Raw genomic sequence first — 24,713 nt, forward strand, 5'->3', positions numbered from 1 at the left:
AAATGCCACATGTGCAACTGATCACAACGAAGGTAGTCAGCAACGCTACATTGTTTCCCCCACTGTAAGCCCACCGGTTAGCACAGCAGCAAATGTTGAGGTGTCGTTGCAAGGCCACAGCAGTCAGGGAATCCCACTGTTATATCAACGAAAGACTGATTCTAGGCCATCAGAAAGAACACCAACTCCATCACCATCATCAACCCTCTCTCAGTCCGCCCTGTCCACCGCTACTTCCACCATATGCAGCTCTCAAGTCCAGCTCACCCTCCCAGACACTATGAGTAGGTCAAGAAAGTACTCAGTCTCTCATCCGCGTACACTGGGTTTGAACGCCCACATTGCCAAACTAATCTCGTTTGAAATGATGCCCTTTCGGTTGGTGGAAAGCACAGCTTTCCGCGAACTCATGGCCTATGCAGTACCACGCTATGACCTACCCAGTCGCCACTTCTTCTCTCGCAAAGCCATCCCAGCCCTCCACCATCATGTGAAAGACCGCATTGTCCATGCACTCAAGCAGTCAGTGAGCGGAAAGGTGCACCTCACAACTGATGCATGGTCCAGTCGGCATGGCCAGGGCCGTTACGTGTCCATCACTGCGCACTGGGTTAATGTGGTGGATGCAGGGTCCACAGGGGACAGCGGTGGTGGGACAGTGCTGCCTAGCCCACGGTATAGGAAACAGTTGGCTGTAGGCGTTCGACCCTCCTCCTCCTCCTCCAGAAGCGAAAGCTCGTCCACAGAGCACAGTCGTACGAGCACTCCATCTGCAGCTGCCACTGTTGCACACGATGTGTCCCCCTATCGAGCAGCTAGTGGAAAGCGTCAGCAGGCTGTGTTGCAGATGATGTGTTTGGGCAACAGACACACCGCAGAGGTGCTGGCCGAGTACTTGAAGCGACAAACTGAGTCATGGCTGGGCAGTATACATCTTGAGGCAGGCAAGGTAGTTAGTGATAATGGCTGTAATTTTGTGGCAACCATAGCCCTTTCAAAACTCAGCCACATACCTTGCTTGGCTCACACCTTGAACCTGGTGGTGCAGTGCTTCCTCAAAAATTATCCGGAGTTAACAGCCCTGCTCCAGAAGGTGCGAAGACTGTGCGCGCACATCCGCCGGTCGCCTGTACACTCCGTTCGTATGCAGAAGCTGCAGCGATTGCTCCACCTTCCCAACCACCGCCTCATTATCGACATTGCAACAAGGTGGAACTCCACCCTGCACATGGTGGAGCGGCTGTGCGAGCAGAGGCAGGCCATAATGCATTTGTGGGAGGATACACGGCCAGGCACTTTGAGAGCAGACATGGAGTTGACAGGTGTGCAGTGGTCGAAGCTGAAAGACCTCTGTAAAGTCCTTCAGTATTTTGAGGAATGCACACGGCTGGTAAGCGCAGACGACGCCATCCTAAGCATGAGCATCCCACTTATGCGTCTGCTCATGCAAACTTTGACGCACCTTAAGGAGCAGGCGTCTGCAGCCAATGTTGATGAGGAGGAAGAGGAGGAGGGAATCCTTGATGACATTCAGCCATTGTCTGCTCAGGGACCTCTCCTGGACGAGGTGGAGGAAGAAGAGGAGGAGGAGGATGATGATGGGGATGATTACTTAGGGGAGGAGGATGCATCTTGTGGGGCAAGTGAAAATGTTGGCGTGGCAAGGTCTGGTACAGGGTTTGTGCGTGACTGGAGGGATGTGGATTTGCCAGAAAGTGCTCCTCCACCCAGCACTCGCAGTGCATCATTGACACCGGGAACATTGGCCCACATGTCAGATTATGCCTTGCAGATCCTAAAAAGGGACCCCCGCATTGCCAAAATGATGAATGATGACGACTACTGGTTGGCCAGCATCCTGGATCCACGCTATAAAGGCAAATTACAAAACATCATGCCACAGGAGAACCTTGACCTAATATTGGCTAATAAACAAGCAACTCTGGTAAATCGGTTGCTTGAGGCATTCCCAGCACACAGCAGCGGTGATGGTTCTCACACGAGCCGTACGGGCTGGGGGCAGCTTGGCAGAGGTGTTCATGGTGCACACAGCAGAAGTGGCGTTGGAGACAGGGGTTTCATGACAATGTTGTGGACTGATTTTTCAAATACCGCTCACACAACTGGTAATACTGCATCGATGGAAAGTGACAGGAGACAGCACTTGTCAACTATGGTTACAAACTACTTTTCCTCCCATATCGATGTTCTCCCACACAGGTCATTCCCCTTTGACTATTGGGCCGCTAAACTGGACACCTGGCCTGAATTGGCACAATATGCCTTACAGGAGCTCGCTTGCCCAGCTGCAAGTGTGCTATCGGAAAGAGTCTTCAGTGCAGCTGGATCAATCCTGACAGAAAAAAGGACCCGTCTGTCAACCCAAAATGTGGATGATCTAACCTTCATTAAAATGAACCATGCATGGGTTTCCAAGGATTTTGTCCCACCTTCCCCTGATGACACATAGGGTGACAGAAAAATGGCTTGCTTTGGTCCACCTCTTCCTGGGACTTCACCTATTTCGCCTTTTGCATCAGCTGAATGTCCAACATCAACATATGCCACTTTCTAAAACTCCCTAACTGTGCTGCCTCCCCCCCCATGGCCGGGGTCACCACCTAGCGTACGACACCGTGCGAGTGCCGTTGCCCTGGACAGGTGGGTAGGCCGACTCTTGGGCGCGGGCACTGGCACAGGGTCCCTCATAGTGCAATCAAGTGTCTCTGACGGTGGTGGTGCACACCCGCCGTCAGACACACCGCTGTACTATGAGGGGCCCAGTGCCAGTACCGACACGCCCATGAGTGGGCCTCCCTTGCTTGGGCAGGGCCCCAGCATTTGCAATCTTTACCTCTCCCTGCTCCTCCGCTGTGTAATCTGGGCCGTCAAATCCATACTGTGCCTGACACCGTCTGAGCCTGCCTCCTGATGTATAGACATATATTTTGAATGTGTACGCTATCCATACATGTTATCCGGGGATACAGTACCCTTTCTAACCTTTGTGCAATCACGTGCAATCCATACTGGGCCTAACACCGTCTGAGCCTGCCTCCTGAGACATATATTTTGAATGTGTACGCTATCCATACATGTTATCCGGGGATACGGTACCCTTTCTAACCTTTGTGCAATCACGTGCAATCCATACTTTGCCTAACACCGTCTGAGCCTGCCTCCTGAGACATATATTTTGAATGTGTACGCTATCCATACATGTTATCCGGGGATACGGTACCCTTTCTAACCTTTGTGCAATCACGTGCAATCCATACTGGGCCTAACACCGTCTGAGCCTGCCTCCTGAGACATATATTTTGAATGTGTACGCTATCCATACATGTTATCCGGGGATACGGTACCTTTTCTAACCTTTGTGCAATCACGTGCAATCCATACTTTGCCTAACACCGTCTGAGCCTGCCTCCTGAGACATATATTTTGAATGTGTACGCTATCCATACATGTTATCCGGGGATACGGTACCCTTTCTAACCTTTGTGCAATCACGTGCAATCCATACTGGGCCTAACACCGTCTGAGCCTGCCTCCTGATGTATAGACATATATTTTGAATGTGTACGCTATCCATACATGTTATCTGGGGATACGGTACCCTTTCTCACCTTTGTGCAATCACGTGTAATCCATACTGGGCGTGAGAACGGCTGGCGAGCTGTTAAGCAAGCTACAGCACCTGTGGTTTGCACACGTAAGTTTTTCATTTTTTCAGGAATGATGGTTAGGCCTAATTCCGGAACTGCGGTTGACCTGCACTTACTGGGAAATCATTGTTCGCGGGTAATAATTGTAATCAGTGATCCCCATCACTAACGTTGTTCAGCGGGTTATCTGCACCTGTAAGCGACAAACGCTGGCCTTTTCAGTGTAGCGCACATGCAGCCACGGACATGTAAGGGCATGACACACCAGTTATTGGCCAATCTCATGTGCCAGAGCCTCACGTGTCCCTCTAGTAAGCCGGACTCGGACCGCGGGGCATGACGGAGTCTCGTTCGTTAACGGAATTAAGCTTGCAATGTGTGCATCTGTTCTGTAGCTGGCATGGTTGAGGTTTCCCAGGTGGAGTCGAATTTAACCGTAGGCTCCACTCCTGGTGGTGCCCTTCTGGACATTCCTTTAAGGTTCAGCTTTGCAACCATACTGCCCACGTAAAACAAACACTTTGCCTTCATGAACGCTGTTTGGAGGGTCATGACTCGTGGGAATAACGCCGCCCAATCAGTTAACCTGCTAGAGAGATCCTTCGTTGCTCCCAAGCATGACATCACACTCCCTAGGAAGAAGGTAATGCCACTGTGGCGACCGTACTCCTGGGGGCGACACAAGTGCACTGATGCCCAGCCACTGCTCGATGAATCTGCTGGTACATTGACCCAGACCACTACATTCCCCTCGCACGCTACACGGCCTGAATCTGACCCTGATGAAACTCAGGTTACCCTTCCCATATACAGTTCCATCTTACACGGTGACAAAGAGGAAGCTGGAGATGAAAGTGCAGGTTCGGCCCACCCGCCATCAGACACACCACCGTACTATCAGGGGCCCTGTGCCAGTGCCGTCGCCAACGAGTGGGCCCCCCCTGCTTGCTCAGGATCACAGCACTTGCAAAGTTGAAATACTGTGCAGTGAGATGGAAGATGGGGACGACGAGGAGTCCAGACTAGTACAGGGATTCCCTAGCGAGGAGACTTATTTGATTGTTTTCAATGTTGGGACAGCAATTTTTGGGGAGCACTATACTCTGGAGAATGATAGATGGGGCCCACCATACACTGGAACATTCCAAAGGTGGACATCAGACACTAGAGCAGCATTTACAGGGCCCATTATACACTAGAGCATTAGAAATGGGGCCCATTATGTTTGGAGCATTATTTGGGCCCATAAGACAGTGGAGCTTCATCCATGGGGACCAACATATACTGTAGCATTATGTGGAGCTCATCATATACTGTTTCAAACATTATATGGGACCAATGATTTTGTATGGAGAAATAGATGGGCCTCGTCATGAGATGTAAAAAGTGAGGTATTTTTCATTGTACTATACCGCTATTTCTCTGCCGTATCGGAGCATGATGAGTTGTGGTATGTGTTAAAGGGGCGCTCTTTCGCCCAGGGCACATGAAAACCTGCAGCCAGCCCTCCCCCCCCACAACTTTAGCCAAATAACCCCCATTTTTCAGTGCGTAACTTGTATTATGAAGTTAATTAAGGTTGACAAGCTTAAGTAAGAAGAATTGATGCTTTTGGCATTCAAATGGGCACTGTAGGTGTGTTTCCTGTCCTCCTCTCACTGCCGACTTTTATTCCCCATTGACTTACATTGGGTTTCGTGTTTCGGGACGACCCCGACTTTTCCCTATAATCGGACGATCTTGCTCGACCCGACTTTTGGAAAAGTCGGGTTTCACGAAGCGAAACTCAACCCTAAAAAACCAAAAGTCGCTCAACTCTAGTAAATACCTGAAAAAATGAAGTAAGGCCGGTTTCACATTTGCGCTTTATGGCGCTGCGACGGCCTGCGCACAGCCGCCGCTAAGCCCCGCCCCCTGCCGGCTCCCTGCCCGCCCCATCCGGTCATCGCCTCCTACTAGCGCACATGGACGCTTGCGATCTGCGCACTCTATCTTTAGCATAGGGTGCGCAGATCGTGCGCTGCGCACTTTTGAAGATGCGCCCGTGTGCGCCGAACGCAGCATGCTGCATTTCGGCGCACCTTCAAAAGTGCGCAGCGCACGGCAAAATCCTGCTAGCGCACGATCTGCGCACCCAATGCTAAAGATAGGGTGCGCAGATCGCAAGCGTCCATGTGCGCTAGTAGGCGCCGATGACCGGATGGGGCGGGCAGGGAGCCAGCAGGGGGCGGGGCTTAGCGGCGGCCGTGCGCAGGCCGTCGCAGCGCCATAAAGCGCAAATGTGAAACCGGCCTAACAAAGGGAGATTGTTTGGCGCCTTCAGGGAAGACGCAAAGGTGGGTTTGGTTACCTCTGACCACACACACCCCATCCCCACTCACAGCTGATTCCTCTCTATTGCAGATATATTCAGGGCCGTGAGTCTGACCAGGCTGATCCCAGATCTCTAATTACGCGACTCTGAATTAGACTGGAATTCTAGATTGCATTTGGCCACTCATCACCCTTGCAATCTCATCATCATCTGTACCATCTAATCAAGCTGTCTTTCCTCTTCCCACAGGTATGCGTTGAATGTCCCCAGCTTTTCCCAGCTCCTGACTGTTTTGTGAATTGCATTTACTATCCCTGGTATTCATTGAATGTCCCCAGCTTTTCCCAGCTCCTGACCGTGTGTTGTGAATTGCATTTACTATCCCTAGTATTCATTGAATATCCCCAGCTTTTCCCAGCTCCTGAGCGTGTGTTGTGAATTGCATTTACTATCCCTGGTATTGACTGAATATCCCCAGCTTTTTCCAGCTCCTGACCGTGTGTTGAATATTGCATTTACTATCCCTGGTATTCATTGAATGTCCCCGGCTTTTCCCAGCTCCTGACCGTGTGTTGTGAATTGCATTTACTATCCCTAGTATTCATTGAATATCCCCAGCTTTTCCCAGCTCCTGACCGTGTGTTGTATATTGCATTTACTATCCCTGGTATTCATTGAATGTCCCCAGCTTTTCCCAGCTCCTGACCGTGTGTTGTGAATTGCATTTACTATCCCTGGTATTCATTGAATATCCCCAGCTTTTCCCAGCTCCTGACCGTGTGTTGTATATTGCATTTTCTATCCCTGGTATTCATTGAATATCCCCAGCTTTTCCCAGCTCCTGACCGTGTGTTGTGAATTGCATTTACTATCCTGGTGTAACAGGCCAGATTAACCCCCCGCCCAGAATATACCCGGGGTATAAATTGGCCTAGGCCAGATTATACCCCTCCGGGTCAGAATATACCCCAGCTGCTGTAGATCAGGCAGCACATGGAGGGGCAGAGACAACACACGTGGGGCCCCAGGCAGCAACCGTGGGGCAGAGACAGCCCGCAAGGGGGGGGGAGAGACTGTTTCTGCCCCACTGTGCAATGTTGGGACCCCCTGTGTGATATCTGGGGCCCCATGCGCTGCCTGGAAGCCTGTTCGCTGTCTTGGCTCCTGTGTACAGCCTTGGGCCCTGTGCTCTGCGTGGGGCCCCTTGTGCTGCCAGGTGCCCTGTGCTCTGCCTGGGGCCCCCATGTGCTTCCTATGGCCCCTGTGCTCTGCCTGGGGTCCCATGTGCACTGTCTGGAGCCCCCATGTGCTGACTGGGACCCCGTTCGCTGTCTCTGCCCCCCATGTGCTCTGCCTGGGGCCCCCATGTGCAGTGCCTGTGGCCCCCGTGTGCTGCCTGGGACCCAGTTTGCCATCTCTGCCCCCTGTGTGCTGCCTGGGGACCTGTGATCTGCCTGATCTACAGCAGCTGGGGTATAATCTGGCCTAGGCCAATTTATACTGCAGGGTATAGTTTGGCCTAGGCCAGAATATACCCAGGGTATATTCTGGCCCAGAGGGGTATAATCTGGCCTAGGCCACTTTAACCCCTGGTATATTCTGGGCGGGGGGTTAATCTGGCCTGGTACACCGGGTATGCACTGCTTACCCTACTTCTTGTATTCATAATGTACTTCATTCCTCTTCTGTCTTCCATGCCTATCTCTGAGTGGCCAGTCCCTCCCCCCTTTTTATCACCTTTGGTTAACTTTGACCATGTGATCTGGTCACACACTCTCCCATATCCTCTCACAGCTGATCCCTCTCAGTCGCAGATATATTCAGGGCCATGCGGCTGCCCAGGCTTATTTCATATTACAAATTTCTAATTACACTACTCTGAATTAGACTAGAATTCTACTGGAATTTGACTGTAAGGTAACAGAATAGATAACCACTACAATGTTTTGGTTTCTTCTCACTTTCACCCCCATACTTCTCTATTTTGTCCGATCTCCTGTAATCCCCCCACCTAGTAAGGAACTATTCATTTCTCCCTCCATCCTCCCCAGCCATCTCACCTCCTCCTCAGAACTGTTCCTCCACATACAATCCTTTTTCCCCCAGACTCACACGGCCACATCATGTCCTATCCTGCTCCCACCTTATAACACTGTCTGCTACTCCTCATTGCTGGCGACGTATCCCCAAATCCTGGCCCTCCTCAACACATCCCCACACTTACTTCTAACACCCTGCCACGATCCTCTACACGTTTTCGCAATGATGATAACCTCATACCCATTCATCCTGCCCCCATTCCCCCTATTTGGAGCACTATGGAACGCACGCTCTGTCTGCAATAAACTGTCGTTCATCCATGACCTTTTCATCACCAACAAACTCTCCTTCCTTGGTATCACTGAAACCTGGCTCAGCCCCTCTGACACAGCCTCTCCAGCTGCACTCTCTTATGGCGGATTCCATCTCTCTCCCCTCCCTCACCCCAACAAAAAACGTGGTGGAGGAGTTGGCTGGCTCCTGCCCGACACCTGCTCCTTTACCACAATTTCTCTACCACCCTCCGCTACTCTTCCCTCGTTCGAGGTGCACTTCATCCGCATCTATTCCCCCTCCAACCTCCAGCTGGCTGTCATCTACCGCCCCCCCAGAACTAGCCATCTCCACCTTTCTCGATCACTTCACCACCTGACTGCTTCATTTCCTTTCTGCTGACATCCCCACTATCATCATGAGTGACTTCAACATCCCCATTGATGCATTCACCCCAGCTGCCTCCAAACTTTTATCGCTCACTGCCTCCTTTGGCCTCACTCAATGGTCCTCTGCGGCCACTCACAAAGATGGTCACACGCTGGACCTTATCATCTCCCACCTCTGCTCCCTTACTAATCTCACTAACTTACCCCTCCTCCTGTCTGACCACAGCCTACTGACATTCTCTTCCCTCTCCTCTCCTACTGCGCAACCCCCACTCCACAAACTCACTCACCCTCACAGAAATCTCAAACACCTCAATTTACAATCACTCTGAGTCCCTCCTCCCTCTTACAGACATAGCTTCCCTTCATGACACAGATGCTGCTGCCACCTTTTATAACACCACAATAACAGCAGCACTTGATTCGGCCGCCCCCCTCACACATAACAAAACTCGTACAATCAACAGGCAGCCCTGGCTGACCAGCCTCACCAAAGAACTGAGACGGGCTTCCAGGGTTGATGAAGAAATGGAAGAAATCTCGCTCTGCCGAGCACTTAACCGCATACAAGCAGTCCCTCACCAGCTTCAGGTCCACGCTCACTGCCGCAAAGCAAACTTGCTTCTCATCTCTCATATCCTCCCTGTCTCACAACCCTAAAGAGCTCTTCAACACTCAATTCTCTACTCTGTCCCCCAGCACCTCCTCCCTCTCATCTCATTACCGCTGAAGACTTTGCCTCTTTTTTTAAGCAGAAGATTGATACAATCAGAGAAAGCTTTGGCCCCCATCCCCCAATGCCCGTCTTAGCTGCTCAGCCCTGTTCCTTAAAAACCAACTTCTCCACCATGACAGAAGATCAGCTCTCCACCCTCCTTTCAAGATCACGCCTCACCACTTGCACGCTTCACCCGCTCCCGTCCCACCACATCCCTATCCTCGCCACAGTCTTCATCCCTAGTCTAACACACCTCTTCAACCTCGTTTACAAATGGTGTGTTCCCCTCATCCTTCAAACATGCCTCAATCACACCCATCCTCAAAAAGACCTCCCTTGACTCATCCTCTGTGTTTAGTTATCACCTGATATCTCTTCTCCCTTATGCCTCAAAACTACTGGAACAGCATGTCCATCTTGAACTGTCCTACCACCTTTCCTCCTGCTCCCTCTTTGACCGCTTACAATCAGGCTTCAGACTGCATCACTCAACTGAAAATGCCCTAACTAAAGTCACCAATGACCTACTAACTGCCAAGAGCATGCAACACTACTCTGTCCTTCTTCTCCTGGACATGTCTTCTGCCTTTGACACTGTAGACCATTCCCTCCTGCTTCAGGTTCTCTCATGTCTGGGCAGCACAGACTTGGCCCTATCCTGGATCTCATCATACCAAACATTTAGTGTCTTCCTCTCCCACACCACCTCCTCACCTCGACCCGTCTGTCGGTGTTGCTCAAGGCTCTGTCCTAGGACCCCTACTCTTCTCAATCTACACCTTCGGCCTGGGACAGCTCATAGAATCCCACGGTTTGCAGTATCACTTCTATGCCGATGACACGCAGATCTACCTATCTGGACCCAACTTCACCTCCTTACTGACTGAAATCTCACAATGTCTGTCTGCTATCTCAGCCTTCTTCTCTGCTCGCTTTCTAAAACTGAACATGGACAAAACAGAATTCATCATCTTTCCCCCATCTCACTCTACCCCTCCACCAGACCTATCCATCAATGTCTATGGCTGCTCGCTTTCCGCAGTGCCGCATGCTCGGTGCCTTGGGGTGATCCTCGACTCTGCACTCTCTTTCAAGCCACATATCCAAACCCTTGCCTCCTCCTGCTGCCCTTAAACTCAAAAATATTTCCCAGATCTGTACATTCCTCAACCAAGAAACCACAAAAACACTTGTGCACACCCTTATCACCCGCCTCGACTACTGCTGTAATGACCAGGCCGAACGTTCCCTGCTATCCACCCGCTCACTGTGTCCGCAGCCGAAGGAATTGTGACACACACCGGTCTCGGGGACAACAGTTGGAACAAATAAGAAGCAGTCTCTCATGGGTAGTCCACGGCAATTTCAGTTCACACTTAGGCTAAGTGCACACGTAGCAGAAAATTTCTGCGGAAAACCTGACTCCCTTCCCAGAAACTGCGCGGTTTTTGCGCAGAAAACGCGCGGTTTTTATGCAGTTTTTTCCGCGCGTTTTCAAAACGCATAGAAATAGCCAGAAACGCGGAAAAATCCGCAAAATTAATGAGCATGCTGCGTTTTTTACCGCGATGCGTTTTTTTCGCAGTAAAAAACGCATCAGTATGCACACAAAGTGCAAAATGCATAGAAATTAATGGGAAGCTTATTTTTAGCGGTTTTATGGGAAAAACCGCTAAAAAAACGGTGTGTGTGTGAACACAGCCTAAGTTGCTGAGATGTGATCGGGGTCTGGAGTTTTAAGGGCACTGGACAGTGCCTTTCGGTATTTTACAGAGGGAGGTAGACAATTAGAGGTTACAGACCTGTACTTGGGGTTATCTCCACAGTGTGTCACAGCACGTGCACAAGTACCTATAGGTGAATGTAGAAACTGTGGTGAATCCTGTCAACAATAGAATGATGTCTGTACAGGTTAGAGGGAACTCAGGATTTTACGCCTGCAGGAGATCTTGTGGTAAAAACCACCTCCACGTGTGTTCTGCTCTCCCTGAAGGCATCCCTCAGACTAAAGAACATTCTAGACTTGCCTGGAAAAACAGCTCCTCCTATTGACCATGTGACTAGGAGCTGGCCAATACGAGACCGAATTCACATCTCAGGTCCTTACAAAACAAAAATTCAGCCATTGTACACTTTCACCATTAGATGGCGACAGAACACAGCAAACGAGAAATGCATTGCATCTAAAATGAAGGTGATTAGAAATGGGGAATTACAGCTCACAAATAATGCAGAGGGCCAGTTAGAGAGTGAGGAGTAGTGTACAGAAGCCACTCACAATTCAGTATATTACTTAACGGGACAGACACACTCTGGACTGGGTCACTACACTGCAACCTCCTACTCTCTGGCCTCCCCTCTAGCACCCTGGCACCACTCCAGTCCATCCTACATTCTGCTGCCCGAATAATCCACCTGTTTCCCTGCTATTCCCCAGCCTCCCCCCCCCCCTATGCCAGTGGGTCGCCCTCACAGGGAAGTGTCACAGTAGCGGTGACCCGGTCCGTGGCCCTGGGTGCCCATTGTGAATGTGTAAGTCGTGACGTCACCTGTGGTGTTCGGCAATGTAGATGTTAAGCCGATGCTGCAGACAGATCCTCTGGGACAGATGGTGTGGTGCAGCAATGATGTTATAGCCCTCCACAGGCAGGAGTCCCAGGGCAGAGTAGATTTAGCGACACTTACACTGTGTTCCAAATTATTATGCAAATGATATTTTTCTCTGATTTTCCTAAATAGTCGGTACAAATGACAGTCAGTCTAATAAAAGTCATCACCCGTTAGAGTATACATCAAATTTTATTGAAGAAACCTCCCAATGATAACAGTATAATCTCCAAAATGAATAAAAACTCAAATTGCACTGTTCCAAATTATTAGGCACAGTAGGATTTCTAAACATTTGATCTGTTTTAAAGAACTGAAAATGTTCATTTGTGGAATTTGCAGCATTAGGAGGTCACATTCACTGAACAAAAAAGCTATTTAACTCCAAAACATCCTAACAGGCCAAGTTACATGCTATCATAGGAACCCTTCTGTGACATCACCTTCACAATTCTTGCATCCATTGAACTTGGGAGTTTTTGGAGAGTTTCTGTTTGGATTTCTTTGCATGAAGTCGGAATAGCCTCCCAGAGCAGCTGTTTTGATGTGAACTGCCCCCCTCATAGATCTTTTGCTTGATGATACTCCAAAGGTTCTCTACAGGGTTGAGGTCAGGGGAAGATGGTGGCCACACCATGAGTTTATCTCCTTTTATGCCCATAGCAGTCAATGACTCAGAGGTATTCTTTGCAGCATGAGATGGTGCATTGTCATGCATGAAGATGATTTTGCTCCTGAATACACATTTCTGCTTTTTATACCATGGAAGACAGCTGTCAGTCAGAAACTCTATATACTTTGCAGAGGTCATTTTCACACCTTCAGGAACCTTAAAGAGCCCTACCAGCTGTTTCCCCATGATTCCGGCCCAAAACATGACTCCTCCTCCTCCTTGCTGAAGTCGCAGCCTTGTTGGGACATAGTGGCCATCCACCAACCATCCATCTGGACCATCCAGGGTTGCTCGACACTCATCAGTAAACAAGACTGTATGAAAAATAGTCTTCATGTATGTCTGGACCCACTGCAACCATTTCTGCTTGTGAACACTTTTTTTGGGGTGGCCGAATAGTAGGTTTATGCACCATAGCAAGCCTTTGAAGGATCCTACACCATGAGGTTCGAGGGACTCCAAAGGCACCAGCAGCTTTAAATATCTGTTTGCTGGTTTGTAATGGCTTTTTAGCAGCTGCTCTCTTAATCCAATGAACTTGCCTGGCAGAAACCTTCCTCATTCTGCCTTTATCAGCACAAACATGTCTGTGCTCAGAATCAACCACAAATCTCTTAACAGTACGATGATCACGTTTAAATTTTTGGGAAATATCTAATGTTTTCATCTCTTGACCAAGGCATTGCACTATTTGATGCTTTTCAGCAGCAGAGAGATCCTTTTTCTTTCCTAAATTCCTTGAAACCTGTGCCCTGCTTAATAATGTGGAACATCATTCTTAAGTAGTTTTCCTTTAATTGGGCGCACCTGGTAAACTAATTATCACAGGAATTTGAGATTGATTTCAGTGATCCAAAGAGCCCTGATACACAATACCATCTATGAGTTTATTTGAAAAACAAAAAATTACATCTTTATGACACTTAAATCCAATTTGCATAATAATTTGGAACGCAGTGTAGATGGTGTAGTGTCGGGCGCAAGGGATATAGCAGTGCTGGGCAGGTTGACGCAGGAATAAGTGGAGGACACCAGGGCATGTAGTTCCAAAGCTTTACTCAGTCTGTGGTGGCTCAAGAGCCCGCATCTGTGCAGTGTCCTCCGGGTCAGGAGCTCAGCCAACCTCCAGGCAAGATGAAGCACACCTTTCCAACACTCCTCCAACTTATGTGCCTTTTCTGAACATCTCCTCTTAGCGCCTTTGAGTGAAGTACTCACAGTGCTGAGTTACACTGGAGTTCCTCCTGTCAGATGTTCCTATGAACTCTACTTGTACGGCAGACAGCTGTAGCTTGCTTCGGGGACTCTATGCTTCCAAGTCCCGGCTCTCTATCTCATTGCTGTTGTGCCCCCAAGTCTTATGTGGGAATAAAGTGGTGATAAACTTCTATTCCTCCGGTGTCTGTTGCGGGATGATAAGTATCCATACAACCTCGGGGACCGGACCCCGGCCTTGCGCCTAGAACTTGAGAGGGGTTCTCCTCTAACCCTCAATCCTCTGTTCTTTCTCTCCTCACGTTCCGTACTAATCCTTTCCTTCTTATGGAGAGTCAGGCTTTCTTTCAGTTTTCCTTTCCTGTGCCAGCGGACCCAGATCACTGAGGTCGGCTGCAGCACTTTCCCTCCTTCATCCCTCTCAGGGGATCTCGTCAGACTCCTGTGACTAACTCTCCATATCCTATCCTCTTCCCGCTCTTTAGTGCAATCTAAACTCCACCCGCCTCCCAGCACGCTTCGTGCTCCAAGCAGGGAGCCACCAAGGGGTGCTTTGCTACACTACTGTGTTGTGTGGGATGCAGGTGTTGGAGCGTGGTCAGGTGTCTCCATCTTACCTGGATGGTGGGGCAGCACACCTCAGGAGTAGGTGCAGTACCTCTGTGGTGACTGAACCCTCAGGGGCGCCACACCAGGCCCTTCACTGGCTTCCTATTGCCCAGAGGCTCCAGTTCAAAACCCTAACTACGACTTACAAAGCCATCCACAACCTGTCTCCTCCATACATCTGTGACATGGTCTCCTGGTACTTACCCACACGCAGCCTTCGATCCTCTCAAGATCTCCTTCTCTACTCCCCCCTCATCTCTTCTTCCCACAACCGCAAACAAGACTTCTCTCGTGCTTCTCCCACACTCTACCCCAACACATTAGACTCTCGCCTACCATGGAAACCTTCAAAAGGAACCTGAAGACCCTTCCGACAAGCCTACAGCCTGCAGTGATCCTCGGTCTACTGAACCGCTGCACGACGTGCTCTTCTCTCTCCTACTGTATCCTCACCCACCCTGTAGACTGTGAGCCCTCGCGGGCAGGGTCCTCTCTCCTCCTGTACTTGTGTATGCCTTGTATTGCTCATGTTTATTGTACTTGTCTATATTTGCCCCTTTTCACATGTAAAGTACCATGGAATAAATGGCGCTATATAAATGTAGAATAATAATCCTCCCGGGCTGCAGTCACTATCCTGCTGTTACATTGTGCCTTATCCTCTAGTCACCACTAGAGCTGCACTCACTATTCTGTTGTCACATCATGTCTTATCCTCCAGTTACCTCCAGAGCTGCAGTCACTATTCTGCTGTTACATTATTTCTTATCCTCTAGTCACCTCCAGAGCTGCAGTTACATTGTCTTATCCACCAGTCACCTCCAGAGCTGCAGTCACTATTCTGCTGTTATATCTTGCCTTATCCTCTAGTCACCTCCAGAACTGCAGTGAAGTTTTGGTTCCAGTTCTGTCAGATTTCACTGTCCCTTTAACTTTGCAGAGGCGTTTTGTCAGTGGGCAGGGTTCCAGGTTTCAAGGTTCCAGATTTCAGCTGTTGCTTATTTCGAGCATCCGCCCTGTCTCGTCTCCCCAGCAGATTTCACATGGACGCCATGCAGGAGAAGGTGGCTGAGGTCCTCTCGGAGCGCGCCCTGGAGTGTAAGCTCTTGGTCACCGCCGGATGCGTCTTGGCTGCGTCTGTACTTGGCCTGAGATGGAGGAAAAGACAGAAGATCCTCAGAAGAATGGAGGAAGAGAGGAAGAGGAGAGAGGACAGCGTGCGGCTCGTGAGGACGGCGGTGGACGAGTATCACAGAAAGGTCATTATGTCGTCTGTGCACTAAACATTCCGGAGCTGCGCTCCTCACGTGCCTGGGGAACATCACACCTTTCAGGCTATGTGCCCACGGTGCGGATTTTGCTGTGGATCTGCAGCGTTTCAGGCTCTGCGGGTCCGCAGCAGATTTAGGTGCGTTGTACAGTACCATTGTTTTCAATGGTAAACTGGAAAACGCTGTGCACATGCTGCTGATTTTTCCGCGGGTTCAAATCCGCAGTATGTCAATTCTTTGTGCGGATTCCGCTGCGGTTTCACACATTCTCCATTGTAGAGGTGTGAAACCGCAGGGCTAAAACTGCAGGCTAATCCGCAGGTCTTTTGACCTGAGAATTTACCTGCGGATTTTTCCAAATCCGCGCAGGAAAAATCCGCAGGAACTAAATCTACGTGTGCACTTAGCCTCAGGAGCCTGGGAACACAACCTGCGACCTGAGGGCCACCATGTGCGGTGCCAACCGTGCGGACACGGCACTTGTCTGACAGGTGAACTGGTCCTCAGCAAGGAAAAGATGGCACCAAGGAAGGAAAGTGGTGAATGATGGAAATCACGGGATGGAGACGTCACCGACACTCGGACTCTAGACAGGAAAAATCCAGAGGAAACCAGAGGGTTTGATAAACTCAGTATTTGTGGATCAGTGATGTCTCCATCCTGTGATCTCCATCATTCAACACTTCTCCTTCTAAGTGCTGTACCAACACTACACATAGAGTACAATACCGCACACACATACTGTACAGACACTGTACACATAGAATACAAACTGCACACATACCGTACAGACACGACACATACTGTACAGACACAATACACACCGCACACATACTGTACAGACAATACATACGGCACACACTGTACACACTGCACATATACCGTACAGACACAACACATACAGCACATATACCGCACACGTGCAGTACAGGGGACACTGTACATGGCGCACACATACTGTAAGATGCTCGTGCCCAGTCCAGCTCCTATTTCCATATGGTAGGATGGCGCTGCGCCGGTATGATAATACATTAGGAATTATTTCTTCAGCGTTTCAGATCTGCTCACGTGAGATGATTTCTCCACTGGCAGTACAGGGACTGGAGCAGGAGCATGGTGCCATCTTCTCCTTCTTGTGTTTACTATCCTTTGTCTCTTCTTCCAGAACCCCGGACTGGACAGCAGGGCAATCCTGGAGATGACTCTGCTGGACCTGACTGAGAAGCTGAAGGACGGGTCCCTGAGTCCAGAGAGCGTCCTGTACTCCTACTTTGAGAAGGTGAATGGTTTCATAATTTTAAGGTTGAAGGTCTATGTGATGACACGGTTGTTCTGTCCTCACTAAATGAAGCAGACTTCACGTAGCTTATACAGGCAGCTAAACCGCTATACCGGGGTCCAATAAGGAGACTGTAGGCTGAATCTGTGCTTTATTGAATGTGATGGTATATTGGCGCGGTGAAACTACAAGCAAAATATATATATATATATATACACACATACACATTCAATACTAGGTCCATCAGGGATTCATATATACATAATACATCATCTGCACTAATAGCTAACCAGGAGAGAACTAACTAATCAGGCTAGTATGAAGCAGGAATTGGATACAGGAAACAAATACATACCAGCGATGCTGTCACAAGGTGAGAAGAGAAATAAGATGCTTCCTGAATGCAGGCAGAAGGAAAATGGTGGACTGGAGGGAAATAGAGGCTGAACTAACCATAATCCTTTGCAAAGGCTACCAGGATACATTGCAACCTTACCAGAATGCACTGCAAAAGCTTACCAGAATGCACTACAACGGAGGGAAAATGCAAGCAAAGTGGAAGTAAAATAACACTGCGGTTGTGACTCAGGTCACTAGATGGAGCCAAAAAACACTGTAAACTTTAACAAGCAGATAATCAGGATTTTGATTCAGATGTCGGAGACAGAACAACGGCATTTCATCTTAATTATACAGAACTAAATTCCGCAGGCCACGGGACATACGTTATTATCTTTATGTTGACTTTTCAATGTATGTGTGTTTCTTTGGTTGGTCAAGAAAAAAACTATTGTTCGTACTAGTCTGAATGTGACTGGTGTTGATGCTTGCTGCAATCTCATTGTCTGCTACCTTAAAGGGATAAAGACATTGGATGTTTGAACAATAGATGTTGGCTGGCAAAATAGAGGAGGAAAAAACATGAAAATTAATTAAATACTTAAGCAATGAGTTAATCTCATCGTACTTTCCTCTTGACCTCTGAATGATGGCTTAAAGGACAACAGTTGTGAACTATGAGGGGGATATGCCTCTGTAACAAAAGATCCAAAGACTCTTCACAAAACCACAGCTAGGAACCCTGCACAGGTCAGAAGCCAGAACATCATGGCTCCATCACAAGGGACACAGATGCCCAGATGTGACATTCTACTGGATGCCAGCTTAGGAGACTATGGTGCCAGCTGAAAGAATACAGATCTTCTCCATTGACCATCACTGAACCCATGGCTACATTTGTGGAAGCCAGGATTTGGACCCACCAGTCTCCTGAGCCCCATGGATACGTTTGGGAAAACCAGAATTAGGACTCACAGGTCACCTGGCTCCATGGAGATGTTTGGAGAAGCCAGCACCTCAATGGACTGTCAGCTTCCTAAACTTGTTGTTACCTCCTCTCTGTGTGCGTGCCACAGGTGGGGTAGTCGGCCCTGGAAGCTCTGAAGTCACAGCTGCTCTTATCTCGGCGAGACAGTGGAAGGGTGAGACTGTAATTTTGCAACATCTTGGGTGTTTTGCTGGTACAGTTCTGTGTTATTGTCTGATGGTGTTTCAGTAAAGTATTGCCACATGGTGTTACCCTAACCCTTTGTTGTCTGAGTGGTATTATGCCCACGGTGAAAGGAGAGCGGGAATTCGGTGGGATGTTCCCTGGTCCATGCAGTCTCGAGCCAGCAGACTAAAGCACCCACTGACACTCCCAATATCTCCACAGTCGACTTAAGTCTATCGAGTACAACCTATAGGGTAACGTTGTCCAGAGGAAGGTAAATCCCCCAAGGGGCAGACACTAATTGCTCAATGTCCAGACTCCTCTTGAATTTTAGTAATGAAATAGCTGAAGAGCCTGGCGTTGCCCGGGCATAGTAACCAACTGTGGTTAGTTATAACAAACTATAATGATTATATGGCACAATAAAACATTTCACATCATATATTCAACACTACAGATCTGCAACACAAATTAACTGAACGATTACTCAAGTATCCTCTCCTGTGTGATACTGAGTGCTGAGCCGTGTATCTAATCCTCTCCTGTGTGATACTGACTGCTGAGCCGTGTATCTAATCCTCTCCTGTGTGATACTGACTTGAGCCGTGTATCTAATCCTCTCCTGTGTGATACTGACTGCTGAGCCGTGTATCTCATCCTATCCTGTGTGATACTGACTGCTGAGCCGTGTATCTAATCCTCTCCTGTGTGATACTGACTGTTGAGCCGTGTATCTAATCCTCTCCTGTGTGATACTGACTGCTGAGCCGTGTATCTCATCCTATCCTGTGTGATACTGTCTGCTGAGCCGTGTATCTAATCCTATCCTGTGTGATACTGACTGCTGAGCCGTGTATCTAATCCTCTCCTGTGTGATACTGACTGTTGAGCCGTGTATCTAATCCTATCCTGTGTGATACTGACTGCTGAGCCGTGTATCTAATCCTATCCTGTGTGATACTGTCTGCTGAGCCGTGTATCTAATCCTCTCCTGTGATACTGACTGCTGAGCCATGTATCTAATCCTCTCCTGTGTGATACTGTCTGCTGAGATGTGCATCTAATCCTCTCCTGTGTGATACTGTCTGCTGAGCCGTGTATCTAATCCTATCCCGTGTGATACTGACTGCTGAGCCGTGTATCTAATCCTATCCTGTGTGATACTGTCTGCTGAGCTGTGTATCTAATCCTCTCCTGTGTGATACTGACTGCTGGGCTGTGAAGCTAATCCTCTCCTGTGTGATACTGACTGCAAGGCTGTGTATCTAATCCTATCCTGTGTGATACTGACTGCTGAGCCGTGTACCTAATCCTATCCTGTGTGATACTGACTGTTGAGCCGCGTACCTAATCCTCTCCTGTGTGATACTGACTGCTGAGCTGTGTATCTAATCCTATCCTGTGTGATACTGACTGCTGAGCTGTGCATCTAATCCTATCCTGTGTGATACTGACTGCTGAGCTGTGTATCTAATCCTATCCTGTGTGTAACTGACTGCTGAGCCGTGTACCTAATCCTATCCTGTGTGATACTGACTGTTGAGCCGCGTATCGAATCCTCTCCTGTGTGACACTGACTGCTGAGCCGTGTATCTAATCCTCTCCTGTGTGACACTGACTGCTGATCTGTGTATCTAATCCTCTCCTGTGTGATACTGACTGCTGAGCTGTGTATCTAATCCTCTCCTGTGTGATACTGACTGCTGAGCCGTGTACCTAATCCTCTCCTGTGTGATACTGACTGCTGAGCTGTGTATCTAATCCTCTCCTGTGTGATACTGACTGCTGAGCCGTGTATCTAATCCTCTCCTGTGTGACACTGATTGCTGATCTGTGTATCTAATCCTCTCCTGTGTGATACTGACTGCTGAGCTGTGTATCTAATCCTATCCTGTGTGATACTGGGCTCCCCCTGCAGTCTGTGTCAGAGGGTGGTCTGTGTTGGCACAGTAATAAATTGTGTTATTTCCAGCTTTACAGAAGGACGATAACACCATAGAAATGATAAGAATAATAGGCAAAATTGTTTGGTGAATTGGAACGCGTGGGGTTATAATTTCGCCTCACAACATAGCCTATGACGCTCTCGGGGTCCAGACGTGTGACTGTGCCAAATTTTGTGGCTGTAGCTGCGATGGTGCAGATGCCAATCCCGGACACACACACACACACACACACACACACACACACACACAGTATATATATACACACACACTGAGCTTTATATATTAGATTAGAACATCACATGGCAGAGGGATCCATAGTCTCACTGCTTTTACTGTAAAGAATCTGTGTCTGTGATTATGATTAATTCTTCTTCGTTCTAAATGTAGAATAGGCCTTTGACAGGGACAAGGGACGGAAGTGTAAAAAAAAAAAAATCACTGTACAGATCTGTGAACTGTCCCTTCATATATCTGTGCATTGTAATAAGATCGCTCCTAAGGCCTGTTTCACACTTCAGTTTTCTGACGTCAGTCAAAATCCGCCAGAGTGTGAAAAAACGGATCCATTTCGCCACAAACAGATTTCACAGGATCCATTTTTTGACGGATCGATTGTTAGCTGATTTTACATGAAATTAAAGTGAGATGACTCTGGAAACGGTTGCCAACGGATCCGCCGCCTGTAGGCGTCCATTATAACGCATAGCTGACAGCGGCGGATCTGTTGCTATCCGCTCTTTTGACGCAGACAAAAAACATTTCATTGTCCACTCAATACAGCGGATGCCAAAATTTTGACGGAACCGTCAAAAAAACGGATGCAACTGATGACCATCCATCAAAATCCGCCGCAATGCAAGTCAATGGGAAAAAAACAGATCCGCCAAAAAAAATGGCAGATCCGTTTGTTTTTTTTGCAAAACGACGAATTTTGACTGACGTCAAAAAACTGAAGTGTGAATCAGGCCTAAGTCTCTGTTTTTCCAAACTGAGTAACTCCAAGTTTAATAACCTGTCTCGGTATGGCAGTCACCAAATTCCCTTAAAAACCTTGCTCGCTCTTCTGTGCGTCCGCTCTAGTTCCTTTATGTCATGCTTGTATACTGTGTATAAGTACGGCTGCACCAGTGACTTGTATAGAGGCAAAACTATGTTCTCATCATAAACACATCTCTTCTTTTAATGCATCCCATTATTTTATTTGCCTTGGCAGCAGCTGCCTGACACTGATTACTAAAGTGGAGTTTGCCGTCCACCCAAGTCTTTTCAGTGACGGTTTTACCCAGTGTTTTACCGTTTATACCGAATTAAACATTTTTGTTTTCTCTGCCCAAGTGCATATACTTACATTACACAGTTACCATTTCTTAGGCCAAACCTTCAGCATGCATAAATTCTTCTGTAATATTACATTATCCTCCTCTGTGTGTATTATCCTGCAGACTTTTGTATCATCTGCAAATATTGTAATTCTTCTCTGTTTGCCGCCTACAATAGCATTAATAAATCTTAAAAAGAAGAGGGCCCAATACTGACCCCTATGGTACCCAATACTGACTCCTGTGGTAACCACTGTTACCTGTGACCTAATCCAAGTGTGTGCCATTAATAATCACCCTTAGTTTCCTATCACTGAGCCAGGTGATAACCCAGTTACACATACACATCTCTTAGGAAATCCTCAAGGATTTTAGCCACAACCGAGGTTACACTTACTGACCTATAATGTCCAGGCTCAAATTTTGACCCCTTTTTGAATATTGGTGCCATGTTTGCTATGCACCCATCTTGTTGTATGGTCTGTCTATCACGGCACTTAATTCCAGCAGTACTCAGGTGTATATGACATCTGGGGTCGGGGATTTGTGTACAGTTGTTACCTGTATTAATGTGTAGCCTGTATGTAGCATATGGGTTTGGTGATTGGTTATAGTTTTCCTTAAAAACAAAAGAAAATAAGTTCTGATCGGTCCATGAAGATTGTTACTTAACTCAAATGCATCACAAATTACCCCAAAAGTTGCGTGAATGACTCTTGATCTGTCTGTCAGATATCCTGATCGACCTGTTCCTCTTTTTGTTCTTGGCTCCAGGTATCATGTTTTCTATGTTCCACTCTTTCTCAGGATTCAGATATCAGGTTCTGTATCTTCTTCTCTGTTTCCTGATATCAGGTCCTTTATGTTCCTCTACAGCTTAAGCTCCAAAATTTTTTTCAAGGGGGTGGAGGTTCACCAGATTCCCTGGTTGGCTAGCTAGAGACCGCATAGACAAGGTTCACATCCCACCGAATGCCCACTATCCTTTTACCATGTGCGTAATACTACCAAGACAACATGGGGTGAGGGTAAAACAGTGTGGCAATAATTTATTGAATGACAAAACAGGCAAATAACATGTAGAACACTCCCAGCAAGATACTCAAGATGGTTCAAATTACAGAGTCGTGCCCTTTCACTGGGTTTAATTTAAAGCAGCTGTGGCTTCCAGGGCCGATTACCCCACCTGTGGCACACACAGAGGTGATAACGACAAGCTTAGGAAGCTGTCACTTCAGTGAGGTAAAAAGCCATGTGATCGGAGGGTCACAACCTGGCATCTCCAAGGAGCCAGATGACAGATGGGTCTCATTCCTGGCTTTCCCAAATGCATCCTTGGGGCTCAGGTGACCGGTGGGCCCAAATCCTGAATACCCCAATGTATCTATGGGTTAAGTGATGGTCAATGGAGCAGATCTGTATTCTTTCATCTGGGGCTGTGGTCCCCCTAAGCTTGCATCCTGTAGATGGAGCCATGATCTGGCAGCTATACTGTACAGAGTTCCTAGCTGTGGTTTTATAAAGCGTCTCTGGTTCTTTGGATGTCTGGATCTCTTGTATGTCTTGGATTTCTTGTTACATAGGCATACACCCTTTTTATAGTTCACAACTGTTCTTCAAGCCATCAATCACAGATCAAGGGGAAGAGGCAAGGAGGTTAACCTGCATTGTTTGATTATTTATAGTTTATCCTTCATTGTTTGCAAGTCAACAAACTGCATGGCCTGGTATAATGTGTAATCAACATGTCAACAAGCATCATTTTTCAGTGACCCTGCATGCCTGTTTTACAAAGATAACGTCACAATAAACTGTAGGAAATGATATAAGAGGTAAGTAACAACCTTGCTGTCTTCGCCTCTTCATCTCCAATCTTGTTTCTATCCAACTGAATCAGTTCACATGTGTGGGGAGGAGGACCTCCATATAGTGATTGGGCCGGAACCAAGGAGACCGCCATCAGGGTTATTGAAGGAACCACACCAGGGGGATTACAAAGGGAGACATGCAACTGAAGTTGTCAGGACAACAGGGGGCGGGGCTAGGACAAAAGGAGCAGGGGGCGCGCTCAGGTGGCAATTGGGAGAGAGCGAGAGTGAAGGCAGGAAGCAGGGTGACTTTGAGGGGCACCGACAGGAGCCTGTGAGGAGAAAAGTGGGCACTGACCGACAAGAGAGACGTGAGAGACTGTTACCGGAGATTGCTCCCCGCCCCCGTTCTCAGAGAATCATTCCCACTGCCCCCCGCCTTTGTGGGAGAGAATCTTTACCTCAGGTTGTGGCTGTGAGTACACGTAACCAGGCCACACAGGCATGGACACTTCCCCCCAGGCTTCCCCCACCACGGCGACCCGGCCGTCACCGGCCTGAAGATACGCCACCTCGTCATAGGCGAGATTAAAGGCCTACTACCCCGGCTTTGGGAGAGACTCCTTGATAAAGGACGGCTACAGATCATCTGGGGAACTGCGTCATCACCGCGCGCCACCATCATCGTTTTCTTCAGGGCCTGTTGCGCCCCACCAGCATTGTTTTCTTCAGGGCGTGTTGCGCCCCACCGGCATCGCTTTCTTCAGGGCCTGTTGTGCCCCACCGGCATCGTTTTCTTCAGGGCCTGTTGCGCCCCATCATTCCAGTTTCTTTAGGGCCCGTTGCGCCCCACCGTTCAGTTCCTTCAGGGCCTGCTGCGCCCCATCGTTCTGGTTTCTTCAGGGCTGGACGAGCCCAAGTCCTTCCGGGAAATCGTGGATTACAAGGCAGCCACATCTGCAATCCCTGAGTGGTCGTATCTGTGAACTCGAGCGACGCCCGGAAGGCTAAGTGTAATATAGAGAAATAAGGACCCTTTGTTTTGTATGTTGTTTTCCGAGTTCCTGCGAGGACAAATAGGTGTTACCCCTT

At 48.3% G+C, this 24,713-nt stretch overlaps 1 protein-coding gene across 4 annotated transcripts in view; it reads left to right on the top strand.

Annotated features, from left to right (window-relative positions):
* The window catches only part of LOC141051510 (vitamin D3 hydroxylase-associated protein-like), a 64,739-nt gene that overhangs the window by 15,078 nt on the left and 24,948 nt on the right, over nucleotides 1-24,713 (top strand). The window contains exons 2-4 of one of the 4 annotated variants that reach the window (XM_073548443.1): nucleotides 6,072-6,231; nucleotides 15,540-15,765; nucleotides 16,943-17,056. In XM_073548443.1, coding sequence (XP_073404544.1) covers nucleotides 15,550-15,765; nucleotides 16,943-17,056 — 330 coding nt within the window. In that variant the 5' untranslated portion in view covers nucleotides 6,072-6,231; nucleotides 15,540-15,549. The remainder of the gene's footprint in view (nucleotides 1-6,071; nucleotides 6,232-15,539; nucleotides 15,766-16,942; nucleotides 17,057-24,713) is intronic. The other 3 variants (XM_073548444.1, XM_073548446.1, XM_073548445.1) reach the window with 3 other exon arrangements.

This window comes from Dendrobates tinctorius, unplaced genomic scaffold, assembly GCF_039654945.1.
Source record: "Dendrobates tinctorius isolate UK_male_01 unplaced genomic scaffold, ASM3965494v1 ptg000157l, whole genome shotgun sequence".
Taxonomy (NCBI): Eukaryota; Metazoa; Chordata; class Amphibia; order Anura; family Dendrobatidae; genus Dendrobates; species Dendrobates tinctorius.